General features: G+C 40.0%; 1 protein-coding gene across 2 annotated transcripts in view; it reads right to left on the minus strand.

Moving 5' to 3' along the window:
• Positions 1-19,029: 19,029 nt before the first annotated feature.
• tmtc3 (transmembrane O-mannosyltransferase targeting cadherins 3) overlaps positions 19,030-22,594 on the minus strand; it is a 46,180-nt gene continuing 42,615 nt past the window's right edge. For both annotated transcript variants that reach the window (XM_081607627.1, XM_081607626.1), the window contains exon 14: positions 19,030-21,608. In XM_081607627.1, coding sequence (XP_081463753.1) covers positions 20,731-21,608 — 878 coding nt within the window. In that variant the 3' untranslated portion in view covers positions 19,030-20,730. The remainder of the gene's footprint in view (positions 21,609-22,594) is intronic.

The raw sequence follows: 22,594 nt of genomic DNA on the forward strand, positions 1-22,594 counted from the left end.
TGCTGCTGGCTAGTCTGAAGGAGCTGAGATGGGGAGTCGTGGGCCAGGGCTGCTCTGTGAGGCTCTAAACCTGGAAACCACAACTCCAAGGAGGATCTGCACCTAGAAGGGGGGGGGGGCTAGGTCCATAAAGGCATTTGTACAGCTGAATGGTTGCCATGGGAGATAAAATAATTTCTTAAACATGCATGGAAGAATCAAGGCAACACTCCAGGTATGTTTTTGATGAAGGAGTAACATTATAACAGAATGTAAAACTCAAAAACTTTACATCATGTTAAAGGATGTTGCTCCTGGGGGTGGATGACTGGATGGCTGCTTTAAAACTACAATGTCCTTTCATCCCCTGTCTCTGCTTTTCCAGGTGCCATCAATAAACATTCAGGAACACAGAAATGTCAGCCAACACTTCATAGTGAGCTGTAGTATTTTATAAAACCATAAAGGATTGAATATGGAAAAGTCTGGAATTTTTATATGGAAACATTAGGAGCCCTGTTTTAAAACTAACAACATTAAGCAACATGTTGTGTTGTACATTTTGGTAGTTTAAGTTTCTGAAGTTCTGACTTTGTACAAGAAGTTCTGCTTAAAAATCACAATATTGATGAGATGGTTTTCAGAGGTCATGCCAGTGGTTACTCTGGTGTTCTGGGGTTTTTTTTTTGTTTTTTTTGGACTCCATTTTTCCAAGCGCAAACATCAAGAACTGAAGCGCAGTAGTAATTCTGACTCTGTTTTGACACTCCTTGCATTCCATCACTCTCCGCCTTCTCTCTTGCATCCTGCCCGGCTCCTTGTCTTGATCTCTTCATCTCTCGTCGTTAAGTTTGTGTTTTATCACTGTTAAAGTCCTTTTCACCACCACACTGCTCCCGAATTCCTGTCTGCATTTTGGTTCTGTTCCAACCACACTGCAGAACCTTCCCCCTCTCTCAAATAATCTAAAAGGGGTTACCCATCATACATCATATTTATTTTTTGGAATATGTATCCATATTGACTACTTGTGAAACTAGTTTAAGGTAGATACACACAGGTGGGAACACGAACACACACAGAAAGCTTAAGGAGACAGCACTTCTCTTTATGGTCCCTGCTGTTAGAAGAGGTTTTGTGGGAATGCTGAAAACTTTAAGTTGATCCAAAAAACACAAGTTTAATCTGCTGGTGTTGAACACACAATTGCAGAATGTTTTTAGTACACCCTGGAAACATTTTTCAAAGGCTTGTTGACATTCAGACATTCTGAACATCTGCATTTTTCCGTTTTCTTCTTTTTGTACGTTGAATCCAGCCTGTTGGCTTTATGTGAAAGAGATTAGTGGAGCCTGTTGGATTTTTCCTAAATATGTCGGATCCCAGTAGAATCTTTCACCAAAGTTCCTAGAGCCGGTACTAGTGATTCTGCATTGAAAATACAATACAATCAATCAATCAATCAATCAATCAATCAATCAATCAATCCATTTATGAAACATAACAGCAAGCTGCAAAGTCCCAAATCTATATTTGTAGGTCAATGTTTTGCAAAAGTATTCATTTCATCTCCATGCCTGGAGACATGACCTAACCTGTGTGTTATGTGATTTCAGTATAAAATCAGCTGTTCTGCCGAAACAGCACCTTCTCCAGCAAATAAAATGTCATAAGGGTTCCTCCTGATCCATGGCTCTGCAAACTACTCACTCTGAAGGACTGAGTTCAAATATGAACCTGTTTCAGATTTTTACTTCTAAAACAAGAATAATTCATCCATCCATCCATTTCCCTGCACCCTTGTCCCTCAGTGGGGTCGGGAGGGTTGCTGGTGCCCATCTCCAGCTGGCATGCCAGGCGAGGGGCAGGGTTCACCCTGGACAGGTCGCCAGTCTGTCGCAGGGCAACACAGAGACACACAGGACACACAACCATGCACACACACACTCACACCGAGGGGCAATTTGGAAAGGCCAATTAACCTGACAGTCATGTTTTTGGACTGTGGGAGGAAACCGGAGTACCCGGAGAAAACCCACGCATGCACAGGGAGAACATGCAAACTCCATGCAGAAAGACCGGGGCCGGGAATTGAACCCAGAACCTTCTTGCTGCAAGGCAACAGCTCTACCAACTGCGCCACTGTGCAGCCCAAAACAAGAAGAATAATATTTGTAATTTACATGCTCCAATCATACTCTACTTTTTCTAGGTTTTACTTCCGGTAAGATAAGTTAAAGTTCACAATGGCGGCGTCACAAGATGTGAAAATAAAGGTTGAGAGAGCAGGAGTACTCGTTGTAGGGTACATGGATTCAGTCTGGGTGGTGTTTGAAGTGAGGTTGTGGGGGTGTTGGGGTGGGTGGGGTATAATGCTGCTCATGTAAACAACAGTGTTGAAAGGTAGTCTCAAAAGGATAATATGAACAATGGGCGGGTTGAGAGTGACACCCAAGTTTTATCCCAGCTGCATCTGCTGGAGGGATTTACAACATTATACTGATTACTCTACCAATAGTTGGCTGGCTGTTACATAAACGTCGCTGTTGTGTAAATCTGATGTGTGAATGCAAGCTGGGGGGGAAATGTCTGAAGATTCTGGGAACTCCTCTGTCCCCATAAAGTCTCAGAAAGCACATAAAACTGTGTTCTCCGGAAGTGCTTAGCATGCAGCATTTGTTTCTGCAGGGAGATGAGATTTTCCTAAAAGATTAATGTCATGACAGTAGCATGGATCAAAAGCAATAAGTTTTGTATGATATGCTTTTTGGAGTACCCAGTGAAAAACCCTTGAAGAGTGGTGTGAATTTCTGTTTGATTAAGAATGACTCCAAACCAGGCCGATACTTTGCTCCCTCCAAACCCCCCGTGACATTATCTGATATAAAAAGTGATCGATATCATAAAACAACAAGAAGATGCTGCTGAAGTTGTCCTCCTCAAAATCTTTAAAATTTATGCCAGTTAATTAGCCTGGTGTTAGTTAATGATCAACTTTTACCCTTGTAATAATAATAATAGACAAAACAAGTTTTAATTGGAACCACATTCTTCAGGGGAACGGTTCCAATGAAAACCGTTTAAAGCCATGCTTTTATTTCCATGGGAAAAACGATGTTCTCAGCTCTGCAGATTAGTTTTTGCATAATGTGAAGAAGCAAAATAAGATCTGAGTACAAACAGTCTGACATGTTTTTTAAGCAATGACCCCTCATGCTTTACATCTCTGTTTGTCTGTCTAGTCATGTTTTTCTTCTTTAAAAAGAGGGGAGTTTATTTTGAAAGCATTTTCTTTTGGTGTTTGGCCAAGCATCAGTAGAGTTTTGTTCTCGTAGGGCTAGTCCAATTATTTGTTCATCTGTTTTTCCATTTATCCCGGTAAGTCTTTTGTGGACATGTCTGCAGCAGTTAATTGACAGACTACAGTGGTCCATCAAAGGACAGGAAAGACACGTGTTGGATGGAGAGCCGTGCAGAGCCATGCTCACACAGAAGAAAAATTCAGAAAATCCAGCAGCAGTAGCTGTGTTTCCATTGACCATAAAATTGTGGAAATTGAAATAATAGATAACAATAGAACAAATTCAACAAAAAAAATCACGGTTTTTGATAAAACGATTTTGGGTTTTTTTTCATCTTGAGGTTGTTTTTTGGTTGTATCGAAATTATCAGCATTCCAGCACCACCATATTTCATCAGGGCAATAGTGTGTTCAGGCATTGATGCAGTATTGGTTTTCTGCCAGCCCGTGTTTTTCATGTGGATGTCCACTTTTGGTTTCAAACAAATCTCCAGGGTACGTCACCTGGTAGTCTGGTGCTGTCTGGTTCTCATTGGGGAACCAAAATTGGTGAGGTTCTCTTCCACACTGTGCTGTGTCAGACAAACCAAACCCTTTGAAAAACCTGTTTACCCCTTTGGCAGGGGTGGCACTGCATCAAGAAACCCTGAAGGAAATGACATGCAACTCCCTACGTCACGAAACAAAAACAAAATTGAGTAGGTTGTAGGATTTTTCTTTTGTCTTTGGCAAAAGACCTCGAGCCATTTCTCTCGCTAGCGGTTTGTTTTGGTTGTGTTTACCCAGAATGCCCGCGCTGGAGTCCACTTCCTGCTTTTGGAGCGATCTTTAGTCTGCTTGGTGTTCACGTATGTATTCAAATCCCACCAGAGTTCACTTCAAGCAAATTGAGACCCTAGTTTTTTAGGATCAGACTTTGTTTTTTGGTCCGCATCTGAGTTTGATTGTGCATTCACAGCTCCCCAAACAGAACGGACTTTCTTGGCAAGCAAACTAGCGATTTACACCGAGGTGTGTATTCATACCTCGGGCTAAACAAGGTGTGAATGCACCTTAAGAGTCCGATTCAAATTCCAAAGTTTTACTTGATTCTTGACAGAGCTAGAGTGGACTGACGTGGATCTAATGGAGTGATACATCCAGAAACCCAAACAATGTAGCTTCACGTTTAACGTCGATGTTGTTCAGTTGGAGAAAACAGCACCAAACTTAACAACAGTCTCTTATGAAACTGCAGACCAGTCATACCAGCCAAGCACAGTATTTTATCCCAATGTTTGGAAAATGTTCAGTTTGCATTGGTTAAATGGCTAAAGTCAGCAAAAGAACATCGTATGTTTCACTAGCTTGTTAGCTCCCTCTACTGCAAAGATTTATTGACCTCCCAACAAGTTTGTGGTGAGATGACATCTTTCTCCTATGAAAGAGAGTTACTGCTACTGATAAGAGGATGGTAATCTATCTTGACTCTGAGTTTTTCTGGGAGTTTCTCTGGGAGAATTTACCAAATTTATTTAATGTGGCAGCTGATTTTCTGAAGCTTTCTAAATGGAGTTTAGGTCTGGGATAATTGGTGGCAGGTTTAAAACAGTTCAACTCTCCAATCTAATTGTTTTAGATTAACAGATTTAACTCTGGTGTGCTTTTGTAATTATTCTAATCAAGTCTTTGGTTCTAAAAGTACTGAAAGGTTTCAGTTTTGTGTTATATATCTAGACATTCACTGAAGTGTCTGGGGTGTGGTGGAGACTGAACCACTTCTCCTGTGGCTTCAGTTCCACCTAAGGCCCCTGCTGGGGTTTTGTTTTAGAATCTCCATGAATCTTCACATTGTGTTTTTATTGACTTCCCTCATTCTACCACATGCTCAATATGTAATAAAAATGTTTTATGTCTTTGAAGACTTCTTGATAACTTTCCATGGTTTTGAAAATTATATTTTTTACTTCCTTGGCAATTGTTTTGTGTCTTTTGGACTCGTTTTGGTTTTTGATAATGGCATCTCTGATGCTGTCGGACAACTTCCTAGCCTTCACAGCGTGAGAAAGAGGCCGCCTTCAGTCGACCACAACAGAAAACAACCACCGTTTATTGGTTAATTTAGATCATGTAAACACTTAAAACCTGTCCAGAATATGCATGGTGTGTTTAAATTGTTTTGTATTATTTAGATTCCTCAGCAGGCAGTGAATGTAATCTCCAGGTAGATCCTGGCAGTCCAGCACAACACAGCAGTTCAACATCATAAGTGTCAGAGTTGCACGAGTGTTAACACTACAGATAAAATAACACCAGCAGGCTATTTCCTTGTAGGAAAGTCTCTCTCAGAAGGGTTCCTCATAAATGTTTCCGCAGACATGCAGAGGTGGACATGAATCTCTCTTTTAGGTTATGGCTCCTCTCAAGGAAGAGCTTTCCTCTGTGGTTTGGATGGGCCAGACAACTCTTTATCACTCTGTTCCCCATGACCGGAATGGGCAGGATGAGACCTCTTAAGAGTTTTTTTATTTTTTTGGAATGCCGAAGTTTTCCACCTTTGTTTCCCAGGAAATACTACAAATTGGAACGCACGTGATTGTGTCCATTTACAAGCTTTACTTAGATGATAATTTATTAGTGGTTTTCAACGTTCCCTAACTGAGGAATTAACAATCCTCCGACGGCCTCCGCACTTATTAAATCTAAATCCAAAAGAACACGTTTGGAATGTGGTGGAAGATTCACATCATGGATGACAAATCGGCATCAACTGTGCGATAAAATCTCTGGAAAACGTTTCGGACGTCTTGGAATTGTAAAGACATTCTAGTCCAACCTAACACTAGCAAGATCTACCTAAAAAAGTGTAGCTTGCCAACTATTCAACAACATAGCAACAACAGGCTGTACACTCTACCTCCCCATACTCACTCAGTTGTCCACCTGAAAAGCATCACTCTGAAACAAATTAAAAGCTTTATCAAATAGAAATCCTTAAGTTTTCTAGAAAGCCTTAAGCTTTCTATTTTGAAAGCTTAAATATTTAAAAGCTTCCGGGTTGTCTCCCTCACAGATTAAAAGCAGGGCCCTAAAGCTCTGTGGAAGCAATATTTGTACAGATGAAATCAGGAAATTGACACTGACAATGTGGGGAGCTCTTGTCTCGTCCAATGCTCACTCAAGCAATGAAAGGCCTCCAAAATCAGGCATTTCATGCCAAAATCATGCCGTACAGCATGCAGAATCTAGCAGATCACTTCCCATTGCCCGTCTGATATTCATAGCTTTTTAGTCATCTATTTTAAATCTGTTCAGTCTGTTTGTGCGGGCAGCAGTCCCCTGCCATGCCGTCCTATCTGTAAAAATAATTGTGTCTAAAACTGAAAGTGTGTAATTTGTGTTGGTAACGGATTCATGTGATCCAGTGAGTCAGACTATTGGGCACCAAGCGTATTGACTGGCATTCCGAGGTCTTGAGAAACTGCCATTGCAAGACAAATCATGTTATCAGGACAAAAAAAAGTTCCAGAGCTTTTTTTTTTTAACCATAGAACGCACATCCTCGATCGGAGGGACATTGTTCTCACTGTATGACAGAGAAGATAAAATCAGAAAGGAAATGTCTCTAAGTGAAATGGAGTAAAGACAGTAGTAAAAGTGAAATAACTCACTATTTTTAGGGTTGGGTTCCTTCTACATGGAGTTCGTCTGTTCTCCTTGTGCATCCGTAGGTTCTCTCTAGGTACGCCAACTTCCTCCCACAGTCTTGAGGAATCATCAACTGTATTTGTGAATATTTTACATCTGGACAAGGTTAGACATGGTGCTAACAAGGAGAATTTCTGTTTTCTTGCAGTTCAGCATAAGAAGGTTTTGAGAAAACCACAATTCAGTTTCACAGAGGCCCGTCCGAAAGGAAGGATGGTGGAACAGTGCTGCTGGGCTTGGGAGAGAGGTACAGCTCGGTGTCATCTTGCATAGCAGTGAAAATGAAAACCAAATATTCTGAAAACAAGACAGTCAGAAAAGAAAGATGATAAACAGCAAAGGACAGAGAATGAAACCCTGAGGTAACTAGGGAAGATTGTGACATGCAAGGTTATGGCAGAATGTCCTCGAGATCTAATTATCATGATGAGAATCTGCTGATCAACAGATTCCAAAGCAGAGATGGTGACTCTGTTGTGTGTGCAGCTGAACCGCAGATTTTTTACTACCTGAAGAGAAGTGCTGATTTTGCATTGGGTGTTAGGTTTGGGGCAAAGGTGTGAATCGAGGTTAGGACTGGTATAGGGTTAGGCATGGTTAGGTCTAGGGTCAAGGTCGGGGCTAGGCTATGGAAATGAATGAAAAATTAATGGAAGTTAATGCAAAGTCCTTTTGGAGATAGGAACATACGCGTGTGCGTGTGTGTGTGTGTGTGTGTGTGTATGCGTGTGTGCGTGTGCGCACATGTGTGCATGCGTGCGTGCGTGTGCGTGCGTGCGTGCGCGCATGCGTGTGTGCGCGTGCATGCGTGTGTGTGTGGGTGTCAAGCTATAACTTTACATGAATTATCAATGATACAGGTTTACACCACTGATAATTCACACATTATTTTAAAACTTTTTGTTTGTAGACTGTTAACATGATCCAAAATGAACAAGACAAAAAAAGGCTATTAATATAAAGGGGTGTTTTTCCTTGTAAATAAAAAAATGTATTTGCAGCAAATTAATAAATATTTACAAATTAGGCTGTTAAAGAGGTCCCAAAATGCCTATTAGATATTTTTGAATAAAGCAAATGGATAAATAAAATCAAATCTCAGTTCCCTTTCTTTATGCTCTCCATGTCTATTCATTTCCCAAACCTCAGCTCTGTCGATGCCCGCTCTCCTGTTTCCTGAAGAAGTCCTTTGCGTCGCAGTGAGATTTACCACCTGGGGTCCAATGGACTCAAACACCCAGGTGGCAAACAAAGCTTTGAAGAGCACACAGAGATGGATCATGTTTGCCTAAAACTTAAAAGTTCCTTTGGTCTACAGCAAGGAGCTCTGACACTTCAGCATTTCCTGCCCTGTTTGGTCTCAAACGTACAGGGGTCAAAGGGTATGGCGCAGGTAAATAAACCCGGTTCAGAGGAACGGACTTTTGCTGGTGTGTGATGGTTGCTGGGAGCAGAGAACCTGTCTGCTACTTTAAGTTTGATCCATTCATCTGGAGTCACAGGAGTAACTTTGTTACATTCACATGATGAGCAGTCAGACATGAAATCAGCAGTAATGCAGGTTTAAAAAAAAGTTTATCAGGTTAAAAAGAATAAATTGATAACTTCAGACAAATAAAAGCTGAAAACAAAAAATAAAATTGCATTGATGGAAAAAAGATGTCTTGAGCTCGCTGGTTGTAAATCCTGTGGATGTTTGGCTTGCTCTAATTTAACGCCTTCTTAACTTCAGTCAGCACAAAGCACTTTACAATCTGTTCCTCATTCAGCAGTTCACACACACTTACACACCAAATGTGGCAGAACTGCTGAATGAAAACTTTCATGCAACAGACTCTGAACTCTTCAGTGGACAACTCTGCTTACAGAAATGTTTGGGATGTAAAGTCATTTGGCGAAAAATGATATTCAGAACTTAAGAGATGCTAACATGTTGATGTGGGATCTGTTTTTTGTTTTGTTTGTTTTTTTTTATCTGTGGAAAAGTGATCTGATTACTGTCATCGCGTATTAGGACCTTTGTAGATGGAAAAACAAAGAGGAGTAACTTTCCACCAAAAAATTACAGAAGTTTTCTAGAAAAAAACTTGGAAATTTCTGAGCTTGAAAAGTTGAACGTTTTGAGATTAATCTCAGAAATCTTCTGGAAAAAAACATTGGGAAAATCAAAACTTTTTGACTTTATATCCCCTTGTAGTGCCATTCAGATGCTCCATTTGACATGTAGATGCTTAAATGAAGGACTGTCACATGGTTGATTTGCTATGTTGATTTTCAGGCAGCTGGAAAGGTGGACTTCATAAAGTGACTGGTGCATTTATACAGCAATCAGCATTTGCTTAAGGTTTGTGAGGTAGATGTTGGAATAAGGTTCCTAAGAGGTTAGCTTTACTCCTCAAAGAAACCTTCTGATACTCTAATCTGCAGTCATTAGTTATTGTAAGATCTCTGAATGAAAATCACCAAAACTAGTACACTGATTCTAATCAAGACTGCGACAAAAACACAGTACTTAGAAATGCACTAGCAAGTGTTTTATTAAGAATAAATCCTTCATCATTTGCTCCAGGCTGATTAATATGACAGTTTTCAGGGGTGTGTTGTTTTTCCTAAACACAAGCAGAGTGTGGAGCTAAAGATCTTGGTCTGTGTGTAAAACCCCGAAATGAATTGCTATTTATTAAAGACGCCTTGTTGAAATGTAAATGAGTCAGGTGCCAGTCTGTCATCAAAGTTAGGTTCAGATTTGGTCTCACTTTGCAATTAATTTGTGATTTGTTGACTGATTTAGAAAGAGTCTTGCCAACTGTTTCAAATGGAATGTAGACTATATTGGTAGTCTACATTCCATTCAAATGGACCATCTGAATGGAATGGACCAACCATTCAAATGATTGAATTCAGGTCTTTAAATTACTTCCATGGCTACAAATGTTTAAAAGCCAAAACCTCAACAAGCAGATTGGTGCTAAAAACTACTGGGAAAGAATGTGTTTCTCACAGGAGCTCCATCAACATGTGTTCTCCACTGTCATCATAAACAGTCGATACCACTTCATCGTAATCTCACGTCACCAATCTGCTGATCTGCTGTCTTACTCAGCTCAGTTCAGCATTCTCTCTTCGCAGTAGGGTATGGTTGTTTGCAACACAGGCAATTTCTGGTAAGATTCATAGCCTCAAACTGGCACATTACACAGGTCACAGATAAATGTTAGCAATTGGGTAAAATTTTGAATTTCTACAGTGGCCACGCTTCTAGATCGTTTCTCAATAGAAAAGGGTTCCGACCTTCTGAACGAAGTGAAGCGTAGAACAAGGGGCTGGTTTTAACCAAGCTAGGACACACCGTAAGTCACAAAAAAAAATTTGAAAAACCGTTTTTCATTTTCCTTCAGGTTAACAATTAAGTTCTACTTTGTGTTTGTTTATGAGATAAAATAACTTTGGGTTCTAATATTACAGAGCCCCCTAGGGGACATGGAGAAAAATGCTTCTTTTGTGTTACCTCGCAAAAATATTGCATTCCTCTGCAATAAGCAAATACAGTGCAGTGCATTTCTATCCTAAAGAAAAAGATATAAAACTTCAGATATCTCAGAAATTAGATATTAATATACTTTTTTACAAAAACTTTATACTATAATAGAAAGTATGATGGCCACTGTAAGAAAGACTTTCATTACTCAGTTAGGTCGCATGAACTGATCAGTATAGTATTGCGAGACACTGCAAAACCTATGGACCTTACCACAGGGCCCGCCTTTCATTGGCTAATGCCCATTTTACGTCACAGCGCAGCTGTCACGTGGGTTACCGGCTCACAAACTCATGCTAATGAACATTGTGGACTACCAGACCGACAGAAAGTTTTTGCGTCAGGACTCGAAAAAAAATGTGTTCTCCGTCAGTGGGGTATCTGTACAGGCGATGTCAGGTATCCTGATCATGTTTGTGGAACTAAAATTCACAGATTTCCAAAATCTGAAACGGAAAGCCTTGCTTGGATTAAAGCTTGTGCACGACCGCATTTGCAGCTCAACCGTCGTAGGATCAATAAGAACAAAGGAGTGTCTGCTGGTTTAAATATTATTGCTTTGCTTTCTTTGTGTTTAGTGAATGAAAAAAATAGTCAATAATAAACACATCCATTATGAAAACCTTTTAGCCAAGTACAGCATAATGGCAGTACTGATACAACTTCTACACCTTGAAGCCCGTCTGTTACAGCTTTATGTTAGCTGAAAAGATCGATATGCAATGTGTACCATATCTGACATACATTAAAGATTTTATTTCACCTGAAAAGGTTTTTTACTAAACTGTAATCGTGTTAGCCACGCTAGCTTTTACTAAACTGTAATCGTGTTAGCCACGCTAGCTTTTACTAAACCGTAATCATGTTAGCCACGCAAGCACCGAGTACCATGTATAAATCCTAGGCATATTCGAACCCTCAAAGCCATGAATGTCCGACTTACCCAGCCTTGCAAGAACAATAGGCATCAGTGAGCTTGTCCACAGCTATATTTATGCTGAGGGTCTGAGGATCTGCTGTTTTCCTCATTGACTGGTAGCATTTAGCTGCAACGCGCACAATGTTGGAGGCATTGCGTGGCTAAAACATCTTGATGTCCAAAAAGGATGACATGAACTTGTTGGTTCCCTTGTCCATTGTTGTGGCTGATATTTTGTGAAAATCCGGCAGAAATGCTAAACTAATCGACTCAGAAATACTCTGCAGTCAGTCAAAACGAAAAATCCCATAGAAGCTAAGCTCTGCGAGGAGGTTAATGTGAGACATGTAGTCACGTGGGACTTTCGAGGGGCGCTTCTGGGCGGAGCTTGGTAAGGTCCATTGTGAGGGAACGCAAAAGAAAAAACAAGTTCCCTATGAGGTTCCATATAATATGACAGAATGTGAAGAAGTTAACAAGTTATGGAACTTGCATTACAGGGTTCTTGTGAAGGTCTATTATTGTAACAAACGGTTTCTGTGTCACAAGTGATGAACTGCAACACGGCAAAGCTTCCATGTAACAAAAACCCGACTGAGCTTTGACTTCAAACCCTTGAGATGAAATAGAGCGTTATCTGTTCAGCAGTCCTTCTGTCCCGACATCTTACCCACAACTGTAATGTTTCTGTGGGTCAGAAGGGATAAATTCCTGCAGCAAGATGCCAAATCCCATGAAGGGTTTTCTCATAAAAACAGAGCATGATAGGAAAACCCGTTGTTCTTGGTTTCAACAGGAAAATCACTTTAAAAGCAGTAAACAGAATCTAATTTTAACATCACATGGACGTCTTATACAAAAATTTGTCAATTTGCCCCAGTTTGAAGAGTTTAAAAAAGGAAAAAATAAAACAGACAAAAATACAAAAGAGTTTATTCAGGGCTTAAAACTTATTAAAGAAGATCTAATATTTAGGCCCTTTTGATTAAATGAAGACATTACTGGCTTAGATTGCTTAGCATAACAGATTTAAGCTGAGGCATACTTGATCTAACACTAAGAACATTTTTGGGGGGACAAAAATGAATGAAGCTGATTGAATAATCAAATGTTTTCTCTTAGGAGGTTATATATTCATTCAATGCTGAATAACATCAGCCGACTGCCTTTATTTCTCCTCATGCATCTCTGTCTTCTACTCTCTGCCTGTGTTAAACAACTCCAGGCTCCTCACTAGACAGGCAGGCACTTAGGAGCCTTAAAACCACCAGATAACATCTAAGACAAACAGCCAACCCATCATTACCCCACCAGTTACTAATATTTTGATAAAAACATGCTTGGTTTTTCTAATACTTTGCACTATACATTCACACATTGACATCCGAGCGCTGCAACCCACAATCACAGACCTTAACATCGACGTACCGTTCTTCCTGCAAGTCATTTACCCAGATTAAAGATTTAGACTCGTCACCCCAGTCGCAGCTCATCTCATTTACACGTGTCCTTCCCCGGACCTTCACATGTTCTCTCTAGAAATTAAAATAAGATCCTCTCAGAAGTTAACATGCGAAGGTTAGGTAATTCAAACTCTGTACGTTTTCCTAAATACCTCCCAGTGTATGTTCAAGAAGGCCTAAAATGTTCCTTTCGACTACATACACATGGATTGTTTTGCAATTAGACATAAATCATCCAGATTAACACGAGTTCAACACAAAGTTGTAAAAATGTGAATCTTTTCCTTCTGAAAGAAGCTCTGTGAGGGCACTGAGTGTGAGTTACAATGAGTTTTAGCAGTAAATCATCAGCCACAAGCTCATAATGACATTTATCTCACTTCCAGTTCAACTCATGAGTTAGCGGTAGTGAAGATAATATTCCTCTGTTTTTAGCAGCTAAAGGTTTTATTTGCTTTTTTTTTGGTTCATATAGAATTTTATCAGAAGGTAAAATATGTGTAGGCATAATGGGCAAAATTGTTATCAAAAATGGATACAAGGAAATCAGGGATAAATTGTTGGTGAATGCATAGTTGTGGAGTCTTTGACTAAGAGGTTCTTTACATTGACCTGTGAAGAGGAATATTTAGGCTAGGGGCCACCAGAGCTGGATGACACATGAGAACCTTGATGTACTGATTTCCCAGAGCACCATGCTGGGTAAAAACCAAACGTTTCATCACAAACCCGTCATGCCAACTGATACATTGGGTGCATTATGTAACATTCTGAATTTAAAGAAAGATTAAAGGTATGTATCTCTCCTAAATTGCTTGGTAACAATCAAAATGCAACTTCTACTAGTGGAGATGACCTACATAGAACTAACATTTGACCAACTTTAAGTCTGCCATATTGAAACTTCTGCCAATTTAGGCAAAACATTTTTACATATGTGGGCTGATCTGGTAAACTTTATATTATTGCAAAGTCAAAAATATTTTTTTCTTTTGCCTGTTACAAGAGAAAAAAATGGGGGTTAATTTTTTATAGTCATATTTTCACTACATTATTCATTCTTTCATAAATGTTGCAGACTAAATATTTAATTGGGTATCTAATTGCTTAATTTACAAACTCAACATCTAGCACCAAACTACATCGTTAGCTCCCATCTAAATAATGAGTTAGTAAGCTAAAAAAAAAAAAAAAAGCTAAATTTACAACATATTTAGCTAAATATTTAGCTTGCATTGCTCCAAACTTTGCTCCAAACTCCAAATTTGTTTGGTGCAGAATATTTTGTTTACAAACTAAACATTTAGTTTGGAGTTAAATATTTCACTCCAACTTGAACATTTAGTTGGCAAGCTAAATAAGCAAAAATATTTGATTAAACTAAAGTTAGCAAACTAAATATTTATCTCCAGACTAAATTTTTAGTTTGAAACTGATATCATAAATGACTGAGTAACATGGTGAAAATAATGAAACCCGACTTTTTTCTTCAGACAGGCTAAGTAACCCAAGTTGTTGGTGCTGGTTTTTACTCCAGCTATTATTTACTCCACTGTACTTTTCATGGCTCATGATAGCTATTGTGCAAATAGACTGAAAATCTATTAGCTGTCATTCTGTGTGAATCATAAATCTGAAATTAAATATATGTACGTGAAGCAGATCCTTAAAAACTTTGAATAAACTGCATTAATAACAGTATGAGACTCCAAGCCAAAGCACTGGAGCCAGCAGCACAGCAGTCTGCATGAACACTGAAGCAGTTACACCCTGTTCCGAGCAAAATGACAGATCAGTCTCTGCCTTAGTTCATAAGTGCTAAAAAAAAATAAAATAAAATAAAAAAACTCTCGCCCTGTTCTCTTATGATGCTTTAATGCCAGTAGCCTTTATTCTCTTAGTTCAGCTTTGCTTTATTAGATATATATTATTTACTACAAAATGCTTATCCATGCGTTTGGCAGAAGGAAAAAAAAATTCCTTTTAGGAATTACATAAAAAAAACTGACACATGACATAAAATACATTTTAGAAAAACAAATACGTGGAAACAGCAGATGGAAAAAAATTTTTTTGTAAAAAAAAATAAAAAAAATCTACTCAGTGGCTTTATGGTGCAACAGTGATTTTGTCTGCTGTACAATAATATTTTGATCTTAATTCTAGGTGTCCTCTTCCAGTCTCCTCCGGTGGAAAAAGCAAATATTGAACTGTTATGGCTTCTTCTCACTAAAACCACAGTGTGTGTGGCTGTTGGCACAGATTGAGCCCCAAATGGGATTTGCTGCAGAATATTAGCAACCTTGAACTGATGCTCCTGTGGAAGATCGTGAGGACGGGGATGGTCATGCAAAACTTTTGTCTGTTTCTTAGGATCTGGAGTTGCTGACAGGCCTCCTTACTGATGTCGGGGAGTGAGGGACTCCCTGCTGGCAGAAATGTAAGCACTCCTCACTCCTTGCCCCTCCTCCTGATTTGATTTAATACCAACAAAAGCTAAAAACTGAGGACCACCTGCTCTGTTTGAGAAACTCTTAACCGCAACATCACTGTTGCCGGTGGAAGGGTGTCCACCTTCCTGTTATCTGCTTGAGTCCAGAGAGGATCTTGGCCACCAGCTGGCAAGTCTCTTCACCACGTAATAATTTATTATCTTGGACATCGTCTGAATTGGTTGTGTGTTTGACAAATTATGACATCGGAGTAGCAACAAACAACAGGAACAGGTTGGAGAATACGATCATATTCAGTACTTTAGAATGGCTCGTTTGTCAGATTAAAAGTACGTTTGGAAAAAGTACTTTAAGGGGGCAGTATTATGTAAAATTATAATTTTTGAGAATCACATCCCCTCATCAGAAATATGCTTTGAGAGCTGTCTTGACACCCATGTTTGAGAAATCCAGTAGTCTTCCATGGCAACCATTCAGCTGTGCAGAATGCTTAGGTGGACCTAGCCCCGCCTTCAAGGACCAAGTTTCCAAGCTTCTGTATTACATAGCAGCTCTCCCCCGAGGCTACCCCACTCAGCTCCTTCAGACAAGCCAGCAGCAATTAGCAAACACCTGGTGGAACGGAGCACCTGCTGAGCTCATTATAGGAGCTACTTCTCAGTGCATTACTGGTGAAAACATTGAGGGGTTAGTAAAGGAGCCATATTGTGACGACTTCTTGGAGGCAGAGTTTCAGAAAGAACAGGGATTTTTAAAGAAACAAGCCCAATTTTAAGGCATTAATTTATGAAGTCAAGTCATATTTGATATATGCAGAATTTTTAAAACATCTGACAGTATGATACTTAATAGATTGTAGTATAAAAAAGGCACTATGTGGCTGGAAAACATATAATAATGTCTCTGTAAGCAGGTTTTAAGCAATGTTTAACACTGTTGTTGAAATCATGAGTGTTTTAATCATTTCTATAATGTGCTTCACGTAGTCAATACACATTATTCACTATGTGTATAGTTATTATTAACTAATATTAACAGTTTTTCGTTATTAAATGTATTAATAATGAATATGTTTCATTATTAGAAAGTTTGTTCTAATAATGAACAAACTTTTCTATAATATTCTTTTTTTTTTTATATGACCAAAGATTCAGAGGTTTGATTCTTTTGTACCAAGCTTCTCCCAACATAAAAATCAGCAGGAACAAATCAGTTGAGGATATATTTTTCTCTTAAATGTGTTTCCTGTACATGAGACTTTATAACATAACATCTTCCATGAAATGATACTTTGATGTGGGTATCAGAGCCCCCAAAGTTGAAATATTTCAAGGTTAATGGCAGACAGAGGTCATATAGTTTAATAGTACAAAAACATAGAGTTTGATAATCAAATTTTATATTCCACATCATCCACCGGTGCTTAAAATTGATTTTTGTCGCTGTTTCAAATTAAATCCACACCAGTTGTCACACCAAATGCTTCCATGTGTTTCGACTGAAGCGGGTCAGGCACAGGAATCACATTCATCATGTTGAACAAAGTCGCTCCCTGTTGCAAATGAACACTCGGAGTTTAGTTCATTTCCTCATGGACACTGCCTCGTTGTGCGAGACGTTAACTGTTTCTACATATAATTGCGAGGGATGTCATGCAGTTGTAAATAACATTAAGACTTTAATTTTCAGAGTTCTGTTTCTTTGCATGTTTGAAGTTAAACTTCACTTGGCGTTTTGAGTACATGCTTAACCTTAAATATAATCTAAACTCAGTTCCCACTTTAGTCCTAAGCCTAACTCCTTACTCAAAAACAGCACTTCTACTTATGGGGTTCAGGGTTTGTTTTCCATATAAAGCAGTGCATCCTCACAATGTGGCATTTGTTGGAAAAACGAGCCTCACAAGGTGAGAAATGCTAAAACACACCCAGCATGTGGGTGGGATGGCAGAGAGGAAGGGATGATTATACACCAGGCAAATGTGATTGTTTCTAAAATCGAAATTTAGGTGCACAAGTTTGCCTCCAACCCACGTAGGGTCAACATATTAGATAGGAGCTCAAATAATTTGTTGATACACGTTGTTTATTCAACAGCAACATTTTTTGAAATCATCAGGAAGCTTGGCATAATTCTGGTTGGATATATTTGACAAATCTCATCAAATTTAGTACAGCTCATCTAAACTGGTTGGTTTCTTGCCACAGACCACAGACCTGACTCTTCAGCATAGCCCGCAAATTTTCAACAAGGTTGAAGTTAGAGATCTTGAAGGACATTCTGGAACTTCAGTGTGAGTCTGCTTTATCTACCAGCTTCAATTTGTTAAGAATCATTTACAATTCATAGGAAGTCCTTAATTGTCCACTTTGTACAATACACATCGGTACCAGTGGCAGTGAAACAACTTATATCCAACACCATGCTTTGCAATTGGCACAAAGTTGCTTGGCCTATTAGCCTCACACACCGAGTAGTCCAATAAAACTCTTTAGGTCAAATATATGTCTTTTGTCTGGAAGGTGGCTGAATTTCAGGGTGGAATATTGTCTGCTTTTATAATTTACATCTGCAATTTTCATGCATTAATCAGATTCTTTAGCACACACTGGATTAATCATGAGAGCGAGCGCTAAGTCGTTACAAATGACTGGACTTCATCTGCTGATAGTTTTATGAGCGTTGACTCATTTGAATGGATCCGGTTTGAAAAGAGGGAATCTGGGTAACACGCCTCTGAGTGTCGTCTGCCTACCAGTCGTCTCTGATGTGGGATGTTGGATAGAAAATAAAGAGCTGTATCTTTTGATGCATCTCTGTCCCCTTTGCTCAGTCCCATCTTTGATTATGACAATGTAACATTCAGCATGGCTACAGACGCTGATGCTCGGCAGTTTCTAGACCAGGAGTGCCCAAGTCCAGTCCTTCAGAGCCACAACCCTGCAACTTTTAAGTGCATTGCTTCTCTAACACACCAAATGAGTGGCTGGTTACCAGCTAATTTACTGCTGAGAGGGAATTCAGCCTTTTAACTTAAGTGTGTTGGAGTAGGGATGCAAAAACTGAACTTGGACAACCATGCAGGCTGGCTTCTGTTCCTTGACATCCTAACCAATTCACCTTGATTTGAGCAGGGACTCATACAAAGTTGTTTCAGCTGACAGCTAAGTAAGGGTTTAGCTAGTGCATGCGTGGGTCCTCTCTGGTTACTTCAGCTTCCTGCTGCAGTCCAAAAACCTGATTGCTAATCGTTTTGCCCTGTGATGGACTTGTGACTTGTCCAGGGTGTACCCTGCCCCTTTAGCCTCTCCCATACTTCATCCGCAGCTGAACAGTCGATGTGCGGTCACGTGGTGTGATGTTCATATTCACACACAACACAGGCCATGTGGTCACACACAAAACACGACAAGAAACCTGTCACCAATCACACAACACATCACACAGACCTCTGTGAGAAATATTTCGAACTGGGCCTGGTGTTGAGAAGCGGGAGGTGTCTGGGTCCCTCCGAACAAAATGACGCGACTTTCATCACGCAACTATGTCAGTAAGAGCCAATGACGATGCTTCAGATGAAGTATGGGAGAGCCTTTACCCAGTGAAAACTGGAGATAGACACCAACTGCTGCAACTCAGTTCCACAGAGTTGGAATTTTATGTGAGAGAAAGACATTTGAACAAAATCATGATTTTTGATTCTACTTTATTTAATAACCACCACCGCCATCACCAAGGGTCTTATAAAAACCTCAGATTGTTATAAAAAAAAGAACATCTGAAAATTAGGTAAACCCAAAAACCATTAACTGGATGCTTGGTTGTAAAAAGTTGTACCTTCTTTATGGGACACACTGTTAACACTGTCTGAGACAGGCTTTGAAAAAATACATGATGAACATGAGGAACTTACGCTTGACATGGAAAAAAAACTAAAAATAAAACATAACGGACACAAAAACATACACTGCCAAAGCTTTTCCCTGCAGTGTAAGCAATGTAATACTAATAAATAACACTGGATATGAAACCCTGAATATAAATGTAGGATAATATTTTCAGGGCCAGAAAATCAATGCATGACAAGGCCTTTAAGTAGTACCGCCTCACTGATTCTTACAGACTTCTTCTGTGCTGCCCCAATTATTGAAATCATAAACAGATCCGGAGGAGAGAAAGGAAGAACATCACAAGAGCTGCAATTACCATGATTAGCCTGAGAGAAAGAAAAATGCATATCTTAAAGAGTGTAGAGTGTGTAGCATTGGTACAATGACATGCTCGACTAGCTTTAGTGTTTTTGATGAGGCAGTCCTGTTAAAAGGTGCAGAAATGTTTTTGGTTGTCATTTTTTTCAAGCTAGGGGCTTATTTAGCGGTAGAGTGAAAAAGAAGAAAAATACAACTTGTTGGCACTGCCAAAATCTGCTTGTAAACACAAACCTGTCCAAAATCTGCCCAAACCATTATAAAACACCTATCGTCCAAATTATGTCTTGGTTGTGGCGGGTTGTTACATCATCCTTATTGTGCAGAGGATGTAGGAAATCCATGTTTTGCAAATGTGCTAAGAAAATTCCCCTCCTGAGGTGGAAGGAGCTTTGGAAAATGAAAACACATGGCTGCTGCTAAGGAGCGGTGTGCGTCATTGTTAACAGTCATATAAAAATGGGTGTAGCCCATGTAGAAGCAATGTCCTCAGGACAGTTTATGAAGAAAAACATCCGAAACATCCACCTCTAATGCAGGACAGAACGCAGGCGTGAAAATGTGACAAATAGATTAGGGCTAACAGTCCGGAGGAAGACCCCCAACGAAACTGAGAAGGCAGCTGGAAACGGGATGATGTCATAGCAGGAAGTGCAGAGTGAAATCAATAAATATTAGCTGCTGTGACTTAGTAGGAGAGGTGTGTGTGTGTGTGGGGGGGGGGTATTTGCCTGACTGTGTGGTTTATTTTCAGCTATGAGCTGTTCTGCCTCAGAGAAGTCTAGGGGAACGTGTCACTTCCTCTAATTGTCCCAGATACAATCGTTCTTTTTATTTTATTTTTTTTAAACGACAACAGAAGAGGGAGTCACATCTTATTAAACATAAATCCAGTGGTAAACAATGATTACATATAGAGCAACAAAACAATGTGTGAAATTCACATTCAGTTCGAGCTCGCATCTACATCAGCGATGGGCAAGAAATAGATGATGTGTTTCATAAAATTTTATGTGCATAAAGTTTCTAGTTGTTTTTTTTCTTTTTACAAGATCTGTGATTTGAAAAAAGAAAGAAAAAAAAAAGACAAACACTAAAATATTTGGAAAGAAATCCCAGCTGATTAAGAATAAACATGTTTTAAGAGGAGGGGTGACAGTCCAGTGCCAAACTGCACCAGGATCAATCACCACTTAGTATGCGCTCTATCTCCTCTAGTCTCTTCAACGCTGCTGCCCTTTTTTCCTCTATATCTTTAATCTCTTTAGTGGACTTGCCCTTAGTCCGTTTGCCAGCCTGAGTGCTGTCCAAAGGTTCTGTTTGGTCTGTTCCCCCAGCCCCGGGGCCTTCTGCTGAGGATTTCCGCACATTCTTCTCATCCTCAGCGCCCTTTCCGTCAGCATTGGCACCCCTCCCTTCCTCCTCACCCGCAGCAACCTCTTCCGTTGTTTCCTCCACCGCCTGCACCTTCTCCTCCTTGGCTGACATGCCGCCGCCACCCTCCCTGGAAAGCGGCTCCCCTGCCGCGCTCATGGCGGCCATTTTACTGCGCACTATGCTCAAATGGCGGCGCACGTACTCTTCGTTGGGCGCCAGGGCCAGCGTTTCCTCCAAGCACCGTTCAGCCCGCGGCAAGTCCCGCTCTTCAAAGTACACCACGCAGAGGTTGTGTTTTCCTTGGACATTGGTGGGGTCCATTCGCAGGATGCGTTCAAAGCAAGCTTTGGCGCCGCGGGTGTCCTTCTTGTGGTTCATGAGGATGTCGCCTTTCAGAATCAGGCCTTTGACGTGCTCCGGGTGGTGGTGAAGGAGCTCGTCCAGCACGGGCAACGCGTCAACCTCCCGCTTGGACTGGGAGTAAAGCAGAGCCAGGTTGAACAGCGCGCTGCGGAAGCCGGCCTGCAGGCCGATGGCCTTCCGCATCCAGTGCTCCGCCGCGGCATTTTCATTGGCATCCATGGCCAGCATGCCGAGGTTGAAGTAGCCGTTGGCGTCGTCGGGCTCCTCTTCCACGTAGATGAGGAAACGACGGTTGGCTTCAGGCCAGAACTTTGGTTCTCCTGGAAGGAAGCAGAAACTGTTGAAAAGTCAGGTCTCAACCATCACCACATCTGCTTTCAATCTGAGCGCACAAAATCTGAGTAAATGTAGTTTTTTTTTTAGGGATCGTCTTCACTAGAAAATGGAAAATTCTTGAAAACCTGGCCACCTTCGAAATCAATATAGAGACTAAAACCTGATGTAAGAGTGGCTGATAGAATCTCAGAAGCATTTTAAGCAAGTTTGTATGGAGCCTAATTGGAGCTGTGAAGCTTGTAAAAAAAATATAAAATAGAAACTGACAAAGAAGAAATTTGAAACGTAGCCTTCTCGTGGTCTTAAGAGATAGGGTCACCATAATCATTAAACTTAACAATATTGTATATGTGATATATATATATATATATATATATATGAAGCTTTTGAGATATACTAGTATGTGCCTTTCACACCAGTAATTATTACCTATAAAAATGTAACAAATTTTGTGCCTTTATAGGTTCTGACAAGTCAACTTTTGTAACAAATGGTGGCAATAATCCAGATATCACTCAAAGACATAGGAACTGAGCGTGGTGCAGAAAGAAAGTTTAACAACACCCCAAAGTTTATTGCTCTAAGTAACCCAGCTTTGTAGAACAATATACTAATATATGTATAATGTCTCAGTGGCTAAACTTTCACTTTATGTTGATCTGCCGAGCTAACCAACAGGTTTCTGTTGGTTTCAAAAGCAAATTGGAGCTGCCTGGCCTTCCAGTCAAACCTGCTGTAAGTGAAACACACCATTCAATGTTTTTCTTTTCACTTAGTCAATAAATTAAAGAAACTGACAGAAACTTGGCCCTGATCTCTTCAGCATAGGGGACATTTCTTAGGAACCAGGTTACACCCTCGAGGTAATAACAGGTTACTTCCTTTATTCATTAAAGATTGTGGGGGGTTGATGCCCTGCACCAGTGAAAAGCAACGCAATTGACAAGTGAAGTACAGCTGTTAATCTCCT

Source organism: Poecilia reticulata, chromosome 6 (genome assembly GCF_904066995.2).
Source record: "Poecilia reticulata chromosome 6, P_reticulata-male-v2, whole genome shotgun sequence".
NCBI classification, from domain to species: Eukaryota; Metazoa; Chordata; class Actinopteri; order Cyprinodontiformes; family Poeciliidae; genus Poecilia; species Poecilia reticulata.